Genomic DNA, 18,935 nt, shown 5'->3' on the forward strand with positions numbered 1-18,935 from the left:
CTGGTGCATTGACACCCTCAGAGGTGACCCGAGGTGACCCCCCTACTTGCCGTACATAACCGTTGCAGCTGGTACAGGTTATGATGACGTCGTAGCCGCCATTTCTGTTTTGACGCGCTTCCCGACGAATCGCTCCTCGCCAGCGGGTCAAACCTGAAGTGATTCGCCACGTCGAAAATTCCTTCCATCCCCGCCGCAAGAAAATCGTCGCCATCAGACGACAATGAGCCCGACGACGACAGACCGTGCGGAAATGCGTCACTGTTCTGTGTGCTCACGTGACCGAGCGTTTCACTCGCTAGGTGGTGATAGTTTCACCCGGCAGCTTGTCGTTTTTGGAGCTCTGTCAAACCGAAACTGAGGCTGTGTTGGTAATGAGGAGCTTGTAATTAATTATCTGTCGCACGCTGCAGCAAGCGATGTGCCGTGTTATGATTAACAGGCCCCCAGCAACACATTGCAGCAAAAAAACGCGGGGCGAAAATTTTTGTGTCAGGACTCCTTTAAATAATAGACATCCTGCTCAGTGAACAAGGAACCTGTTCAGTGTCCTGAGCGGACACTGAGTCCTGCTCAGTGAACAAGGAACCCGTATGCGGTTCCGAAACGTCAGATCATCTCATCCGACTTGGTCAGTGACCGTGAATCATCTCATAATAGACACAAACATCTTGAACACCATTCTGCATAACGTTTTAGAAATGTATTCGGTATACCATCTATGCCTGGCGATTCCTTGTCATCTAATTTTAGCGACAGCGTAAGTATGCCTTCTTCAGATATACACACATTTTCAATAGGTTCTAAGTTATCAAATTGGTTAAATTCCAATGTGCAGCCATCGTCAACGAGAAACACAGAACCAAAATAAGCATTAAGCACTTCAGCAATTACTACGTTATCCGTCATAGGGATACCATCGACCGATAGAGGAGGCGGAGGTTTCTTTTTTGGCAAAATGTGTCGCCAAACTTTTTCTGGTGAAGTTATGAGAAAGTTTTTAAGGCAAACGTGTTCGTAAAAATCTTTGACCTTCTTAATGCTGTTTTTTAGCTGCTCGCATATCTCCAATATCTTATCTGAGCCACCTGAACACGGATGCCGTCTGTGCTGCCTTTTTGCCCCGTTTAACTTACGTTAGTGACATGCAATCTCTTTCGTCATCCATGGATTATGTGCACGCTGCAACTTACGTTTGTGTGGAACAATGCTTTTTACACAAGTAAGCACAAGGTTTTTAAAAAAGCACCACATATGTTCAACAGAGGTTGCATCCGATTCATAAAATGATTCAAACAAAGAAAAAGAACTATCCAGAGCATCTAATATAATGACGTCCCAAGCACATGTGAACACAGGTACAATACACTCCTTTTTTTCCAGTCTAGATCGAAATTTGACTTTGAGATTGAAGCACAGTAATGTGTGGTCCGAGACACCTCTGAATATGTCAACTTTCGGGTCGCGATCAAGAACACTGTCACTAATAATGAAAAGATCCAAAACTGAGTGGCTATAACCTAGTATCCTTGTAGGTGCTTTTACTAATTGTGTTAAGCCATGTAATAAAACAATGTCAACGAAGGGAAACACAAAGTGCTTCAGGAACATCCCCGTTAAAGTCACCAGTTAGTACAAGGTTAGTTCTTGCACACGAACTCGTTAAGCGCCTTAAGAAATCCCCTGTTAGGTAAAAACCTGCAATTACCAAATAAAATTCATGAAAGTGAACCAGTACGCACTCAACACTGATGATATCCGGCAGTCTTGTAACGTGCAACGAGTCCATGTACAAAATAGCATTGCCGCCGCTGTGGGAGTCGCGGTCCTTGCAGTACGTATGGTATCCATGCGGTACGATTTCTGAGTCACCTAAGTCGCCGTGAAGCCACGTTCCCGTAATAACTATTACATGGGAGCTGTGGGCAATAACTATGCTTTCAAGCTCAGCTGTTTTCTTTAATAGTATACTTCGGGCATTTAGGTTAAGACATCGGAAAGTACTTTTGCGGCTTTTGTTTTATTGCACAGCTCCCGCGCCGGCGCGAACCTGACGGTCCATTGTCCGATTGTTTCTGCAGCGCAGATTGCTTGGTACTCGAGTATTTTTAGTTATATTTCACTGCCAATTTTCACTGCCAATAGTTACAATTCACTGCCAATTTTTATTTTATCGTGTATCAGTTTCACTTTTGTCCCACCTCTCCCGATATCAATCGTACTATCCCAGAGACACTTTCGAACTTCTCTAGTGGCGGCCGAGAAATCCTCCGAGACCGACATGCTTTCTCCCTTTAATTTGTAACAGTAGATTTTTTTTCTCTCTCTTTCTTTTTGCATTTCTCTGTTTCCCTCTTTCTCATTTGTTCTGTGCTAAGCTTTACTCTCTCCCCTCCTCCTCACCATCCCATCTCTCCTCCTCACACCCACTTCCCTTTCCCATCCTTTTGCTACACCATACTATACAAGGCTATGCTGTGCTCTGCTAGCGTGCCTGGATAGCCAAACAGCTAGGATGCTCGCCTTCGGATCGAGGGTACGCCGCAGGTTCAAATCCTGCCTCGTGAAGAATTTTTTTTTCAGCAGGCTTGGCTCAACTTAGTGCAAACATTAAAATGTTTTTCTTTCTCTCTGTACTCGTCCTCAGGGTGCGCCCAGGCTCCTCTATTTTTCAAAGGTAGCAACAACCACTCGCGTGCCCTCTCGAGGGGTCCAAGGAGCAGCGCTAGCAGACGAGGCGCCGCTCGCTCCCGTGCATCTTGCGGACACCTGAAACCGAACTCACCCCGCACTTGAACTGTTTAAGTGTTAACATTTGTGGCCTCAGCAACCACTGAACCACAGGGAAAATAGATTTATTGAGGCCGGAGCACGTTAAATGCTGAAATAAAACGCATTAGTTTCCGAAGCAGCACCAGTCCCCCAGAACATTTACTTCTTCGCATGTTTTGAAATTCAGGGTAACTTGAAGTAGAGGTGATGTATGGGTTAGCTAATCGTGCTCGTTTTCTAGTTCGAAAAAAAAAAAATAGGCAGGTTGCGAGCTTACTGCTACATTGTGAAACCTCACTAGGCACCCAGTGCTCCTGTAGTGCGCAGTGCAAAATATACGCTATTATTCCTTTCGTTACATTTGTCAGCATTCAGAAGTATTCAAACGGTTACACGGTATTTTTAACCAAGCTTATTTTGTTTATAAAGTACTATAATAGGTTTACTCAGGAGAAAGAGTTGCACTGCATGTGTGGAATATCAGCAACCAGAGAACCTTTCAAGATCTAGGAAATATAGCATGCCCGCTAGTGTCTCGCCCATTTTAATGTTTATCTGATTTTTAAACAAATACATTCATTCAAAGCTGTCCCCCTTTTACTGCTTCCGCCGCCTCCACGCCCCGCAGATATAAATGTATGTTGAAATGTTACCCAATGCAACTTCGAATAAATTTGAGGTATGTGTACTCCTACAGGCCCTAAAACCATATTAATAACGAGAAAAGCTGAGATAGGTGGCTTTTTGTAGAGATGCAAGATAATAAAAGAGCACTTATTTAAATCTGGGTTTTATTACAGGAATTAATAACAAACTTTTTCTTTGGGAAGTTTGCTGTGAACACTCGTCCCCCCTCATTCACTTGCAGCCATTCCTTCTGCATTGGCCGATGAGCAAAGATGCTCAGTGTGGCATATGGTTTTAGTTTTTTCTGCCCAGTGTCGTGCAGTATTATTCACTCGAACACGTCACAAGCATTATGGTCCTCTAGGGAAAGTATCATGCGGAATGCTTCAACGAAGAAGCCTTGATCGACCTCGCGCATAGCAGTGTGGCGAAACCATGGCAAGGTGTGGCAAAAAACAAATCCCAAATGGTCCTTTCCTTGTGAACTTTTAGTGTTAAAGCCACCTCAAAAACAGCTGCGTGTCATATTGTAGACATGCTAGCGCGGCTTTGTGAAGTTTGTGATTTACTTTTTAAGGTGTTCACCGCCAGGGGACAAACTGGTGCTACGCGATTCGACCCAGCCAATAGGAAGAATCCCTTCGTTGTGGTCGTTTAGCGATCTGGATGTCGGCTCCTGCTCTACCCTTCTCTGTCATGCCAAAAAGAAAGGCACACAGGAGTGTGTTGATTTGACAGTGGACACTTGACTCACCATGCTACAGAATAAGCGGAGAGACCGTGTTCTGCAAGGCGTGGCGGACAAAGGACACTTGCACGGCTACGCTCAACTGTCGGTGCCTGTGTACCACCTTAAATAATAACATTTTTTTGTTTTCCTGTCGTAAATAGACGTTGCACACGCCTTGCCTTGAAATTATTTCCATTTCTGTAAAAACGTATTGTGCCTATATTTACGATATTGGAGGCCTAAAACGTTTTGCCTGCCCATTTTTTAGTGCCTAAAAATCCGGCCTCTAGTGATAACACATTCTCACGGGAATGTAACAAGACACATGGGAAGGGTTCTCACACTATGCCTCACATCAGAAGCTGTCATTCAAGCTATTCTGGGTGCTATAGAAATATAGAAAACAAAGAGCAGCAGAAGCAGACGTACTTGTGCAGGTTTAGACGATATAAAATAGCAATGATACAATCAATAGACCGTATTTTGCATAATGCAATTATTACCACGTATTTTGCAATGATACAATCAATACACTGTATCTTGCATTTCTGTATCGGAGAGAGACCATTCATTCTCTCTATGGCAAAACACAGAATTTACCAATACTCATCGTTTCTGACTAGTTTTGATCTCCTATTTGTCAGGATAGAGTCGTCTCTTAACTCCACGTGGAACACCACACCGGGTGAGCGAGCTGACGACGAAGCTAGGCTTATGGCCCTAAAGGCTACTTGCGTCATCGGCCTGCACGCACAGGCGACGAACGACGCATCGGACAACAGACTGAACTCCATGATTGGCGAGGTCATCTTTGGCCAGGCAGATGCCAAACAAGAGAGGTGACAGAATGGACTTAAGCCATGAGCAAGTCAACGTCACCAAGTAAGGCTGGCCTAATGCATCAGCAGTTAGAAGTCAAGTGGATGAACTATTCAAGAAGTAGGACGGTTTAGATATAAGAGCATAGACTTCATTGCTTGTGTGAATCAGTTCGCAGTTACTGATCATTTTTGTATATTTGTATATTTTCAGAGTGATGCTTGTTTGTTTCATAAATGTGTTGTGTTGTGCCAATAAACAAGTCTTGACTGAGCCTATCACCCGGGACCTCCCGAATCCGTGACAGTGAAGCCATCAAAAAGTGCAGCAGGAACGCCACTATGCCCTGCAGGTTTCTGGTATGACAAAATGTAACCCACATTTTAATTGGAACCAGACAAACCAGATTGACACCTCACTGGGTGAGTGAAACACGGAAGGGTATGTCGATTTTTGTCGCCTGCTTTTATTTTGAATTTGTAAGTTCAGCAACTTTAGTTTGCATGTGTCTACCTCTAACATTCTTTTTGCATTCATCTCAAGACGATACAAGGAACGTGTTGCAATGTAAAACTCGGCGTGCTAAATTTGGGTGTGGGGCCCCTTTAACCCTTTCACTGTCGAGTGTTTCTGGCCATGAAGCACCCTGATACACGTGCAGATGGCCGGGAGATAGCCGGAGACTAGATCAGAAAAATAAGACATAGCGCTACGAGAGCCCAAAACAAACTAACTCTTTATTTTCCCGCGTCCCCATCTTTCAGTCCTCAGGCGTGACGCCACAACACACAAAGCAACAGAGCCGCGCGAGGGCACTGCATGTTAGCCATTACATTGTGACACTCCTCCCCTTTTAAGAAGAATAACTACGGGGAGTACCTAAGCACTGGTTTCCTCGACCTGTTGTTGCGTCTTAACACTGGTGTGCAAGGCGCAGCCACGGAAGAGTCACTCCCCACATGAACACCACTGCTGCTTGCAGTAATGTCAGTGTTTATGGCACAGCCCCTCTCAGGCAAACTTGTAGCCGGCTCGACAGCCTCTTGCTCCGGCATGTCCGGAACAGTTGATTCAAGGAGAGGAGGCTGTTCCCATTGTGGTATGGCCGCAGCACTAGCATGGTGAAGCGCATTCGTTTCAGATGTACCCGGTGGCCCTGTCTGGGCAAGACGCAAGTGGTCACCGTGTCGGTGCCATATAGACCTATAGTCGAGAATGACGCGGGCCGACGGCGGGGTGACGTCGACAACACTGGCCCGCACCCATGGTGCTCCCTGTCGAAAGTTTCGCGCATACACGCTGTCTCCTGGTTGCAATGACGGAGTTGGCCGGGATCCTCTGTCGGCATACAACTTCTGCTTAAGTTGCCTTAGAAGTACCGACGTCTGCAGGCTTGGCCGCAAGACATTCAACGGTGTCTTGAAGGCTCTCCCTGTCAGGAGTTCGCACGGTGGCCGACCCGTTACTTCGTGAGGTATAGTCCTGTAGTGGAATAAGAACCGGGACAGTTGTGTTTGGAAGTTGCCCGACCCAGATTTCTTGAGTTTGTTTTTGACAGTCTGTACTGCTCGCTCTGCGGCACCGTTGGACGCAGGGTGATACGGCGGTACCAGCATGCGACGTATTCCATTTCGAGTCAAGAAGTCCAGGTACTGTGCACTGGTAAAAGCAGGACCATTGTCCGAAACTATGATGTCAGGGAGGCCGTTCTGGGCGAATGCCATTCTCAAGGCGGAAATGGTAGCGTCTGCTGATGTGGAAGACACAGGGAAGACTTCTATCCATTTCGAGAAGGCGTCCACTATAACCAAGAAGGTATGCCCTAGAAATGGTCCCCCGAAATCAATGTGAAGCCTAGACCAGGGTCGCTGTGGAAAAGGCCAGGGTGTCTGCTGCACTGGCTGGGCAGCTCTATGTTGAGCCTGGCACGTAGCGCAGCTCTTCACACTGTTTGCGATGTCATTGTCAATGCCTGGCCACCAGACATGGCTCCTGGCGATCATCTTGCTCTTGTGGCTGGCATGGAGCACACCAAGTACCTGGGCCAGCAATTTTTTCGGAATCACGACTCTTGATCCCCATAGTAGACAGCCTTCATGGAGACTGAGTTCCGCACTTCTGGCACTGAAGGGTTTCCACTCTGGTCCCGCTGGGAGGCTTTCTCCTTTCAACACAGATAGGACAACATGGCTCACTACCGGATCGTCCCTTGTGGCTCGTGCAACAACAGCTGGTGAGAGGAGTTGTGGATATGCCTCCTCCAGCATGAAGATCTCAGCAGGGCGAGGAAATGCAGTGCAGTCGTTGGGCAGCGGCAGTCTACTAAGCGCATCGGCATGCCCGAGCTCTTTGCCAGGTTTGCAGACAAGTTTGTAATTGTACGCGGAGAGCTTCAGGGCCCATCTGACCACTCTTGGCGAAGCCTGCACAGGAACAGGCTTGTTGGCACCCAGAAGTCCAAGAAGTGGCTTGTGGTCAGTGTGTGCTTCAAACGGTATGCCCCACAAGTACTGGTGGAACCGATCCACGCCAAACACCAAGGCCAATGCTTCCTTGTCAAGTTGACTATAGTTTTGCTCTGCTTTTGATAAACTTCTAGAAGCAAAAGCAATTGGACGTTCTCGGCCATCAGCATCTTTGTGCGCCAAAACTGCGCCTATACCGTAAGGTGATGCATCACAGCTGAGACATACAGGCCTGTCTGGGCGGAAATGTACAAGAACTGGAGCTGAAGTCCCCAGATGCTTGCAGGCAGTGAAAGCATCTTGCTGGTCCTTTCCCCACTGCCACTTCTTTCCATCACCAAGAAGCAAGTGCAACGGACGGAGAATTGCAGAAAGGTTGGGCAAGAAACGCCGATAGAAGTTGACGAGTCCCAAGAAGCTTTGAAGTTCCTTGACATCTTGTGGCACAGGAGCGTGCAGAATGGCAGACACCTTGTCCATGTTCGGAGATAGGCCTTCCTTACTGATAATGTGCCCGAGATACTCAACTTGGGGTATGAAGAAGTGGCACTTCTCGAGTTTCAACTTGAGGCCAGATTCTTGAAGTTTGCTTAGTACCGTACGGAGGTTGCGACAGTGCTCGGCATCATTTGCACCAGTTATGAGAATGTCGTCAAAATAGACCACTACATGTGGCAGACCCCTGAGCAAGTTCTCCATCTCGCGTTGAAAAATAGCTGGAGCAGATGAGACCCCAAAAGGTAAGCGGGTGTACTGGAACAACCCCATGTGCGTCGAAATCGTGACGTACTTTCTAGAGGCCTCATCCAGGACGACTTGCTGGTATGCATCACGCAAGTCCAACTTTGTAAATTTCTCACCTCCAGCCAGCACAGTCCACAAGTCCTCAATCCTTGGAATAGGGTAGCGTTCCACCGTCGCGACTGGGTTAATGATGACACCAAAGTCCCCGCAGATTCTGATGCGCCCATCCCTTTTTGTCACGGGAACAATTGGGGCAGCCCACCTAGCTGTCTTCACCGGAACAATGATGGAATCTCTTATTAATCGCTGAATTTCTTGCGTGACTCCGTCTATCAAAGCATACGGCAGTGGGCATGGCTTGAAGAACCGTGGTGGAGCATCTGAAGGTACATGTAGTGAAGCTGTCGCACCCTTGAACGTACCCAAGCCTTCTTCAAACACTTCAGTGTAATCTTGCACTACGTGTTTCACATCAGCAAGTGCATGAATATTCACTTCAACGTCGGAGACGCCGATGCCCAATTCTTGCATACAGTTGCATCCGAGCAGAGTGGGTGATTCGTTTCCGTCCAGAAAAATCGGTAGGTGAGCCTCCTTGCCATGAAACTTTACATGGACATCAGCTTTGCCTTGTACCTTCTTTAAATCCCCGGAATAGCTTCGCAGAAATACTTGAGACGGCTGCACCGGAATTGAAGGTAGAAGCTGTAGCAAACGCGACTTGGCAATGACTGAGACGCTCGCTCCCGTGTCCACTTCCATGCGGAGCGGCTTGCCGCAAACTTCAACACTGACGGTAAAAGGTGGAGGCGCCTTGGTGTAGTCAACTAACCACATGTCGAAAACTTCGGCGGGCGAATCTGTAGCGGAGGCTTCATCCTGGACAGTATTTACGCGATGACGGTTGCTCGCCGACAGTGAACTTCGGCCCGCGAACGAACGCAGCCTGGGAGACCTGTCACTCTGTGATTGCTCGTCTTTTTGTTTGGTATTGCAAACTTTCGCCAAGTGCCCGCGTTTGTGGCAGTAACTGCAGACGGTCTTCACATGCCGGCAAGCGGACGCCAGGTGTGCATCCCCGCAGCGATAACAGGACACGCCCACCGGCGCTGCCGAGACGCAGAGGGTGGAAAAGAAGGTGCTAGCGTGAGCTTGCGCTATCTCCCCTGCATCCTTCTTTGCTGCTTCCATTGCTAGGGCGGTCTGCACTGCGTCTTCGAAAGTCAGGTCCGCTTTTTCCAGCAATCTTGTTTGGACGTCTGCGTTGTTGATGCCACACACGACGCGGTCGCGGAGCATGTTTTCAAGCTCTTTACCGAAGTTGCAGTGCTCGGAAAGGCTCTTCAGCGCTGCAATGAAGTTGCTGACGGACTCTCCTTCAGCGCGAATGCGCGAGTTGAAACGGAACCGCTGCACAACAGCAGAAGGCTTCGGGCAGTAGTGGTTTCCTAGCACCAACAGAATCTCGTCCAACGTCTTGTCACTTGGCTGGTCAGGCTTGACCAAATTGCGAAGCAACGCATACGTCTTCTGCCCGCAGCAGCTGATGAAGACGGCTGTTCGCTTGTCTTCAGCGATGTCATTCGCCGTGAAGAATGCCTTCAGCCGGTCCACGTAGCAGGGCCAGTCATCGCCTCCTCCCTCGAAAGGCTCAAGATTGTCGAAATTTGGCATTTGGACGGATGGTGGAGCAGCAGGAACTCACGAGAACATTCTTTTTTATCTTCGTCGCCAGTTGATACACGTGCAGATGGCCGGGAGATAGCCGGAGACTAGATCGGAAAAATAAGACATAGCGCTACGAGAGCCCAAAACAAACTAACTCTTTATTTTCCCGCGTCCCCATCTTTCAGTCCTCAGGCGTGACGCCACAACACACAAAGCAACAGAGCCGCGCGAGGGCACTGCATGTTAGCCATTACATTGTGACACACCCCCAGTGTCGGCTTGGTTTCGGGAATATCAGGGAAGCTTGAAACGCAAAGAAACGGCAGGTTGTGAGGTCAAGATGAGAGATATGGATGGGAAGGGGATACAATAACAGTCATGTCTTGGTCCACTGGAGAGGCAACGACGAGCACTTCTGAACTTGACACGCCGTAGCAGACACATCAACACAATACAAAAAAAGAGAAAACCTTGCAAACCCACAGCCACATGGCAAAACAACCATTGTACCCGTAATCGCACGTGCACCACATGGTCGAGAGAGTAGCGCACGCTAAGTGGCCCAGCAAAGAAGGGCAGGCCTGGTCACTCAGTACTCTTCAATACACAAATCAACACAGCAAAAATATGTGGTTCTAGAAAGAATCTACAGATGGCACAACCAGTAGAATCACTCTAAATCGCACCAACCTTGCGCTTAGGCACGAATTTTTGAGCCCACATTGGAAAATGTACCAGTACGCCAGTGACACTGCATGGGGGGGGGGGGGGGTACTGGTACGTCAGTGACAGCGAAAGGTTAAGTGACAGGGATGAAGTATGGAGCGATATGAGGAACCTTGTTCTTGTCCTGGAGTTCAGCCACCTTGTGGCAATGACGTGCTTCCTCCTCACGACAGATCATCTCGAGGCGTTCGCACTTTTTCTGGGTCATCTCAAAAAGGACCTGCAGGTCTCGAATGCCTTGCTTGAATGCCTCCTGCAGCACACTGGGGTCAAACGTCTCGGGGTCCATGTTGCCTCCCAGGCTGCGCCAGGCAAGGCGCTCAACAAAGTCTTCAGGGCTGAACGATTCCTGTACATAAAGGAAAAATAAACCATTTTAAAACAGATTTTACGAGAAGTCTCTTGGTTTTTTTTTTTTCAAATTTTAAAAATTCTGCTAATCAAGATCACTGAACAAAAAAATTCCGCTAATTAAGATCCCTGAACAAAGTTATAGTTTCACCTCAACCTGTTCAAGAGCTAGTCATTTTTAAAATACGTGTATACACATTCAGAACCAAAATCAAAAGCATCACAGTTTCTAGAAAGAGCACTAGTTCAACCAAGTGTCAGTGCTGTACACTGACATTCTTTTATTAGGTTTATATTTACCACAAATATGACACTTGAAAAGCGTTTTGTGGTCACTTATACTTTGGCGGTTTGAAGTTTGCACTAGAAAGGCGATGCAACATCTGCTCCTCTGGCTGCTTGCAGTGTGCCTGTTGCCTGCCACGGTGGCTTAGTGGCTGTAGCATACAGTGGTGGTGTGTTCAATCACAGCTGCATTTCAATGCAGGTGAAATGCTAGAATGCATTTACACCTGAAGTGCACAGTGAAGACTGGGACGTCATAATTAATCTGGAGTGCCCCCTACAGCATGCCTCATAATCATGCTATGGTTTTGTAGCAGCACATAGAGCTCCCGAATGTCATTTTCAATTTTCCTTTTGTGTCTTTTGGGACAATCTATTAAGTTCGATTAATCCCTCACCAGGAACCACATTTGCTTACGCACTGGAACTTTTTAGAAGGCCAAAATACTTCTTCAAATCATTTGGTGCAGGTGAAGAACTCTCTCGTCCATCTAAGCCACTGCCAGCAGTAACCCACCCCCAACCAATCCTCAGCTAGCATCCACAAGGGGCACACATTCGCTGTGTAAAGGCGTTTATTGACAGCTGGATTGACGGCGACGATGCACCACAGTCACGACGGAGCGCAGACTCTCTCGAGCACGAGCACGAGGGGCGTGCTCTCCGAGAAGAGACGAAGAGGGCGACCCACTAAAAGGCGCTCGAGAGGACGGCCCATTACAGCGTTCCAATGCTTCTCTACAATTACCCCAGGTACGAAAAGGGAGCCGTCTGGCGACCTAGCAGCTGGTCACTATGAGCGGGTCATGGTAGGGCTTGAGGCGCTCCATGTTGACAATGTCGCACCCTCGACGGCGCATGTCCGAAGATGGGTCGATGGGTTCAATCAGGTAGTTGACCGAGGACGTGCGTTCGACGACACGGTAGGGGCCTTCGTATTTGGGCAGCAGTTTGGAAGAGAGGCCAGTTGCAGTGGTAGGGACCGAGAGCCATACGAGCGCTCCAGGTAGGAACGTGGGTGCAGAAGTGTTGGTCTCACCGCGGATGCTCTTCTGCTGCTCTTGGTCATGCGTAGTAAAGGTCTTGGCAAGCTCGCGACACTCCTCAGCAAGTCTGGCTGTGGCAGAAATAGGCGCACACTCACATCGATCCGGCTTGTATGGAAGGATTGTGTTGATTGTGTGCGACAGGTGCCTGCCATACAAGAAGAAAAATGGTGAGAAACCAGTGGTGCTTTGAGGGGCGGTATTGTAGGCGTTTGCCCTCTCTTGGAATCCAGTCAGTTACCCTTAATGACCACCGGTTATCCTGCGTGAGGGGAAGACAGAAAATTAGGTGGGTAGATGAGATTAAGAAGTTTGTAGGTATAACGTGGCAACAGAAAGCACAGGACCGGGTTGATTGGCGGAACATGGGAGAGGCCTTTGCCCTGCAGTGGGCGTAGACAGGCTGATGATGATGATGATGATTGTAGGCGTAGGTGACGAAAGGCAGAATGGAATCCCAATTTGTGTGATAGGCGGCGACGTACATCGAGAGCATGTCGCTGAGCGTGCGGTTTAAAGCGTTCCATGAGCCCATTCGTCTGCGGGTGGTAAGCAGTAGTTTTGCAGTGAACAACGTTGCACTCTTTGAGGATGGCTTCGACGACTTCCGACAGGAAGACACGGCCTTGATAGCTGAGCAGCTCCTGGGGTGGACCGTGGCGCAGCATGAACCGGCGGAGCAGAAAGGAGGCTACATCGCGTGCTGTAGCCGCTGGGAGGGCGGCAGTTTCGGCGTATTGCATAAGGTGGTTTACAGCGACGATGGCCCAGCGGTTACCAGCTGACGTCAAAGGGAGTGGCCCATACAAATCGATGCCAACGCGCCCAAACGGCCGGTCAGGGCAAGGTAAAGGTTGCAGACCTGCTGGTGACTGGTGCGTTGAAGTTTTGCAGCGCTGACAATCGATGCAGGAGCGAACGAACTTCTGCACGTAGCGGTACATGCCTCGACAAAAGTACCGTTGGCAAATGCAGTGGTATGTTTTCGATACCCCAGAGTGCGCGCATTGCGGATCAGCGTGGAACGATTCGCGTATTTCAGAACGCAGACTGCGGGATATTACTAGTAGCCACTGGCGGCCGTCGGCGTTGCAATTGCATCGGTGAAGGAGGTCGTCGCGAATGGCGGAATGGTGGGCTTGACGACACAACGCGCGAGTGGATGGTGTTGCCAATGGATCAGTGAGCAAGTCTATCAGTGAAGCGATCCATTGATCCTTGCGCTGTTCGGTAGCAATAGTGTGAATGTCAATGGAAGAAACGGCATTGTGAGACATTGAGCTGTGGGTATTGTCATCAGGCAATGGGGAGCACGAGAGTGCATCGGCGTCAGCGTGCTGGTGTCCGTTGCGGTACAGCAGGTGGATATTGTAGTCCTGTAGGCGAAGTGCCCAGTGGGCAAGGCGGCCTGATGGATCCTTCAATGATGACAACCAGCAGAGAGCATGGTGATCGGTGATGACATCAAATGGGCGACCATACAAATAAGGTCGGAACTTCGTAAGGGCCCAGATGATTGCAGGCATTCCTTTTCGGTGACGGTGTAATTGGTCTCGGCTTTGGTGAGCGTACGACTTGCACATACCACGACATATTCAGGGAACCCTGGTTTGCGTTGCGCAAGGACAGCGCCAGACCAAAACCACTGGCATCTGTGTGTACCTCTGTAGGGGCCGTGGGGTCGTAGTGGCGTAGTATGGGAGGCGACGTCAACGAACGATGGAGCGTCGCGAAAGCGTCATCGCACTCTGACGACCATGAATTGAGGGGCCCCTTACTTCCGAGGAGCTTCGTCAGCGGCGATATGATAGTTGCGAAGTTTCGAATGAAGCGCCAAAAGTAGGAACACAGTCCTACGAAACTGCGCAGTTCCTTGACAGACGTAGGTTTGGGGAACTCGGTCACGGCCCGAAGCTTGGCTGGATTGGGGAGAATACCGTGCTTGGACACGACGTAACCGAGTATTGCCAGCTGCCGTGCTGCAAATCGGCACTTCTTTAGATTCAATTGCAGACTGGCGTCGCTCAAACGTGTCAAAACGTGCCGCAGGCGTTGAAGATGGGTTGACAAGTCCGGAGCGAAAACAATGACGTCGTCGAGGTAGGACAAGCATGTGTGCCATTTCAGGTTGCACAGAACGGTATCCATCATGCGCTCAAAGGTGGCGGGCGCATTACACAGCCCAAACAGCATGACGTTGAATTCGTAGAAGCCGTCGGGCGTGACAAAGGCGGTCTTCGGTCGAGCATCATCAGCCATGGGAACTTGCCAGTACCCTGAGCGCAAATCGAGAGATGAAAAGAATTCTGCTCCTTGCAGGCTGTCAATCGCGTTGTCTATTCGCGGTAGTGGATACACGTCCTTACGAGTGATCCTGTTGAGTTGTCAGTAGTCCCCACAGAACCGTCCTTCTTCGCAACAAGAACGACAGGAGACGCCCAGGGGCTGTTAGAAGGTCGAATAACATCGCGGCGAAGCATCTCGTCGACTTGCTTATTGATTACACGGCGTTCTGTGGGAGATACGCAATCTGGACGTTGCCGCAGTGACGGCTGGGCGCCAGTGTCGATGCGATGCATAACGGCGGACGTGCGGCCGAGAGAAGCTTGAGCGACATCGAAAGAAGAGCGAAATTCATCCAACAGGCCCAGAAGCTGGGAATGCTGGGCCGGTGTAAGGTCGTCAGCAATGGAGGAACCAAATAAATCAGCGGGTGATGAACCAGACGTCGAAACAGCGCCGAGCGTACTGGAACTGTGGCAGTGCATTTCATCTGGTTCATCCATAACTTGTGCATCTACAAGGGGTTCCACACTGCCGAGACATTCCCCTCGCATCAACATAACACTGTACGGAGATGGCTTGATAACAAAAATTGACGTGCTGCCCTGAGTGACTTGCACGGTCGCGAAAGGCACCAGCATGCCTTTCCTCGTGCAAATACGGTCAGATGGCGAGAGAAGTGGAATGGCGTCGGAGATACTGGCGCAGTACACTGACACCGCCATTGACGATTTCGCAAGCACCTTCATGTCGTCTTTGACAAGTACTTTGCCCGCAGCTGACGGACTGTCTGCCGGCGCCACATCAGAGAATGGTGAGAGCTCTATTTTGGCTGGTGCGCAATGAATGATGGCGTCGTGGCGGGAGAGAAAATCCCATCCTAGGATGACGTCGTGAGAGCAGGCAGGAATTATAATCAATTCGACGGCGTACAGAGCATCCTGAAAAATGACGCGGGCTGTGCACACTGCTGTAGGGTGAATACTTTGGGCGCTGGTTGTACGGAGGAAGAGCCCGGAAAGCGGCGTTGCCACTTTTCACAGTAATCGGCTAAACTTGGCGTCCATAACGGATACGGCAGCTCCAGTGTCGATAAGGGCAGATGCGCGAACACCGTCCACAAACACGTCTATCACATTCGAGGGGCTTCGCTGAGGGCTTTCGCAGTTTGATAGCGTTGCAGCCCTAGCCTCGTGGACTGCGACTAGTTTTCCTGGTCGCGTGAGACTGGACGTGGCCGCATCGGCGACAGTGAGCGACGTCGTGGAGACGGTGAACGGCGGGTAGATGGTGCAGGGCGGGACGTCGATGACATAGGCGGCGCTTGGTCATAATAAGGGCGGCTTCATGAGCAGGTGAGGGTTGATGCGACCCGAGGCGGCTGCTCGCGATTGCATTAGCGTGCGACGTGACCGGCGTAACCGCACGCAAAGCAGATGGGGCAGTTGTCGGAAGTGCGCCAGCGGTTTGCGGGTCCCATCCATGTCGCAGAACGGGATGGACGAGGCGGATGCTGATATGAGTGCATTGTGGGCAGCAGTCGGGGCCTGGGGACGACATCGATGTATATAGGTGGCACAGCCGCGTCGAAGGCCTGTGGTCCGACAACGGCTTCGGTGTAACTTCGCGGGCCAGCCATAGGAATCGCTGGGGGCGGCCTGGCTACAGCTTGCGCGTAGCTTAGTGGCACAGGCACTGGAGGCAGCTGGTGGCATTCAGGAATGACCTCCGCGATTTCTTGCTGAATCGCTCGGCAGAGAGGAGGCAGAAGTGTAGTTGGCGGCTGGTCAACATGCTGCGGTGCAGCGAAAGCCAGTAGAGAGACCTGGCGGGCAATTTCCTCACGCACGAAAGACTTGATTTCAGCGAGCAAGGTGGAGCGGTCAGGAATGGCCGACAAGTCCGCGAGATCAGCATCGCGTGATGGCGGTCGACGGGTCATCAAGCGCTGCCGGCGCAGCTCCTCGTAGCTTTGGCACAGGGTAATGACCTCTGCCACTGTGCGAGGGTTTTTGGCTAGCAGCATGGTGAAGGCGTCGTCGTCGATGCCTTTCAGAACATTCCTGATTCTGTCAGACTCCGACATGCTCGTGTCGGCTTTCTTGCACAGGTCAAGGATGTCTTCAATGTAGCTCGTGAATGATTCCCCTGCCTGCTGAGCTCTGCTCGTTCACGTAAATGCTGTTCGGCTTGCAGCTTACGAACGGCAGGGTGGCCAAACACGTCGACGATGGCGCTCTTGAAATCGGACCACGTCGGGAAATCGGATGCATGGTTGTTGTACCACATGCCTGCCACACCTGCGAGGTAGAAAACCAAGTTGCTCAGCTTGCCTGCTTCATCCCATTTATTGGGAACACTCACCCGTTCGTAAATCGCGAGCCAGTCCTCCACGTCGGTGCCATCCGCGCCGGTGAAGACAGGAGGGTAGCGGATACGGGGGACACTGGGACAAGTGGTCGGTGCAGGAGGCGGCGTTTGTTGAGCGGCGTCTTGCGGCATGGTAGGTACGGGATCGAAGCTCCAGGGGCATCGAATGGAGACTGAAGTTGTGGTGACGGTACAGCACTCTCCACCACTTTGTAAAGGCATTTATTGACGGCTGGATTGACGGCGACGATGCACAACAGTCACGACGGAGCGCAGACTCTCTTGAGCACGAGTACGAAAGGCGTGCTCTCCGAGAAGAGGCGAAGAGGGCGACCCACTAAAGGGCGCTCCAGAGGACGGCCCATTACAGCATTCCAATGCTTCTCTATAGCTGTTATGCCTTTCTTCTCTTTTAATCTGTGGTGCACTTCCAGCGGCTGCATTGTGCAGTTCACAAGGGATGGTGAACTGAAGTGGCATGCAGTGACATTCCAGCCTGCTGCATAGTGTGCATGTGACCTCACTGAAAGTCTGGTTCCCTTGAAAGGGATGATGTCGACCCTTTTCACACCATACAGCCGTTTCACAATTTTCAGACAATTGCCATCAAGCATCAATGCACCACACTTGTTTCTTTGCAGGCCTGGTGAAGTTTCACCAGAGAGTCAAAGAAATTGCTCCAATCTGAAACCATGTTTTGCTTCCTAATATCACGTCCTTGCACTGCGTTGCCCCTTAGAGGCCAACTCCACATGAATTTTACTTTGACTAAATGTGTCATAACAGAGGTAGAATACAGCACTGAAGCAACCTTGGGCAAGGCCGCTTCCTTGCCAGCAGCATTTGCACAGCAGACAACACCTGCACTTAGTCGTTGCCACTGGCACGGCCGCTACATAAAAAAACAGGTGCGGCCTGCTGCGTCGCGTCGCCATCAATGGGCGAGCGCGGGTCGGCTGAGCGGCAGCTGTTTTGGGTGAGGGCGCCACTAGCACAGTCCTCAAGGCAGACGCCGGTTCGTGTTAATATGTGGTCGCTCAGGATTTATGCGTGTGCGTGTGTATTTTCGTGTGCTTTCTTGTGTCTTTCTTGTGTGTGAGTGCGCGTGTGAGCAGCTTGCCTCATGTCTCCTGCGCCTGAGTACGGTTTTTTGGTGCGCGCGTGTGTGGCAGATGGTTTTTTCTAGCGGTGTGATGACGCGAAGCTGTTGTGTGCCGCGGTGCAACTCGAACGTGTGAAAAGATGCTACTGTGAAGTACCACGTATTCCTATGCGATCTACAGTGTCGGGAAGCGTAATATTCGTAACAGAGCACTTCTTTCTGTCACAAACGAGCGCTAAAACAGGCGCACGCCGCCGGAGCCTGACGACAGCATCAAGCCACTGCGCCGACTGTTACCCTGTTACCGGGCCCCCAACGGGTGTGCGCAATGAAAAAAAAAAAGACGAGCTTTAAAAGGCGCCCAGGGCGAGCCCCTACCCTCTCCACCGAAGACACCGTCGCGACAGCCTAACGCCCGCGCAGATCGGGAGAATTCAAGAAATCAAAGTGGAACCGACCGATTCCGCAGACGAACCGGCAAGACGAATCCCTTTCCCCTAGCTTTCGCTGCACTACGTGCTACAAACCGAACAATCACTTGGAATGTTCGCGAAACCGGGAAGGATCCAAACGAGAGACGACGGAGGGTAGGACGGTATGGTGAAGTCGGCGAAGAAGTTACGTTGTTCGTGTGAGTCGTGTAGTGCGCTCAGTCGATCTTGGGTGATCTAGTGATGACACCGTGGGAGCACTGTTTAGAAGAGTGTCGCCGAATGATGGTGACCAGAGCTGGAGTTCGTTTGAGTGTTTCCTGGAAGAGAAATATTCCAGAAATGTTCGAAGAATTGTGGGCTGCACACGTTTGGTGAATATTCAAGGCCTTTAAGTGTTCTTGGATAGTTTCTAATGGATGAGAGTGCATTTGTAGCACGGTAAGTTTGTTCCCATTGTTTTTAAACACCACTAAGCGATGTTGCGAGTTGTAATTGATACCTGCCGAGTGTGGA

At 50.2% G+C, this 18,935-nt stretch overlaps 1 protein-coding gene across 1 annotated transcript in view; it reads right to left on the reverse strand.

The window, feature by feature from the left end:
• The window catches only part of LOC119402514 (exocyst complex component 5), a 154,241-nt gene that overhangs the window by 126,881 nt on the left and 8,425 nt on the right, over positions 1 to 18,935 (reverse strand). Inside the window, exon 2 of the mRNA XM_049418683.1 lies at positions 10,664 to 10,900. Within this exon, the coding sequence (XP_049274640.1) occupies positions 10,664 to 10,900 (237 nt within the window). The remainder of the gene's footprint in view (positions 1 to 10,663; positions 10,901 to 18,935) is intronic.

This window comes from Rhipicephalus sanguineus, chromosome 8 (assembly GCF_013339695.2).
Source record: "Rhipicephalus sanguineus isolate Rsan-2018 chromosome 8, BIME_Rsan_1.4, whole genome shotgun sequence".
Lineage (NCBI taxonomy): Eukaryota > Metazoa > Arthropoda > Arachnida > Ixodida > Ixodidae > Rhipicephalus > Rhipicephalus sanguineus.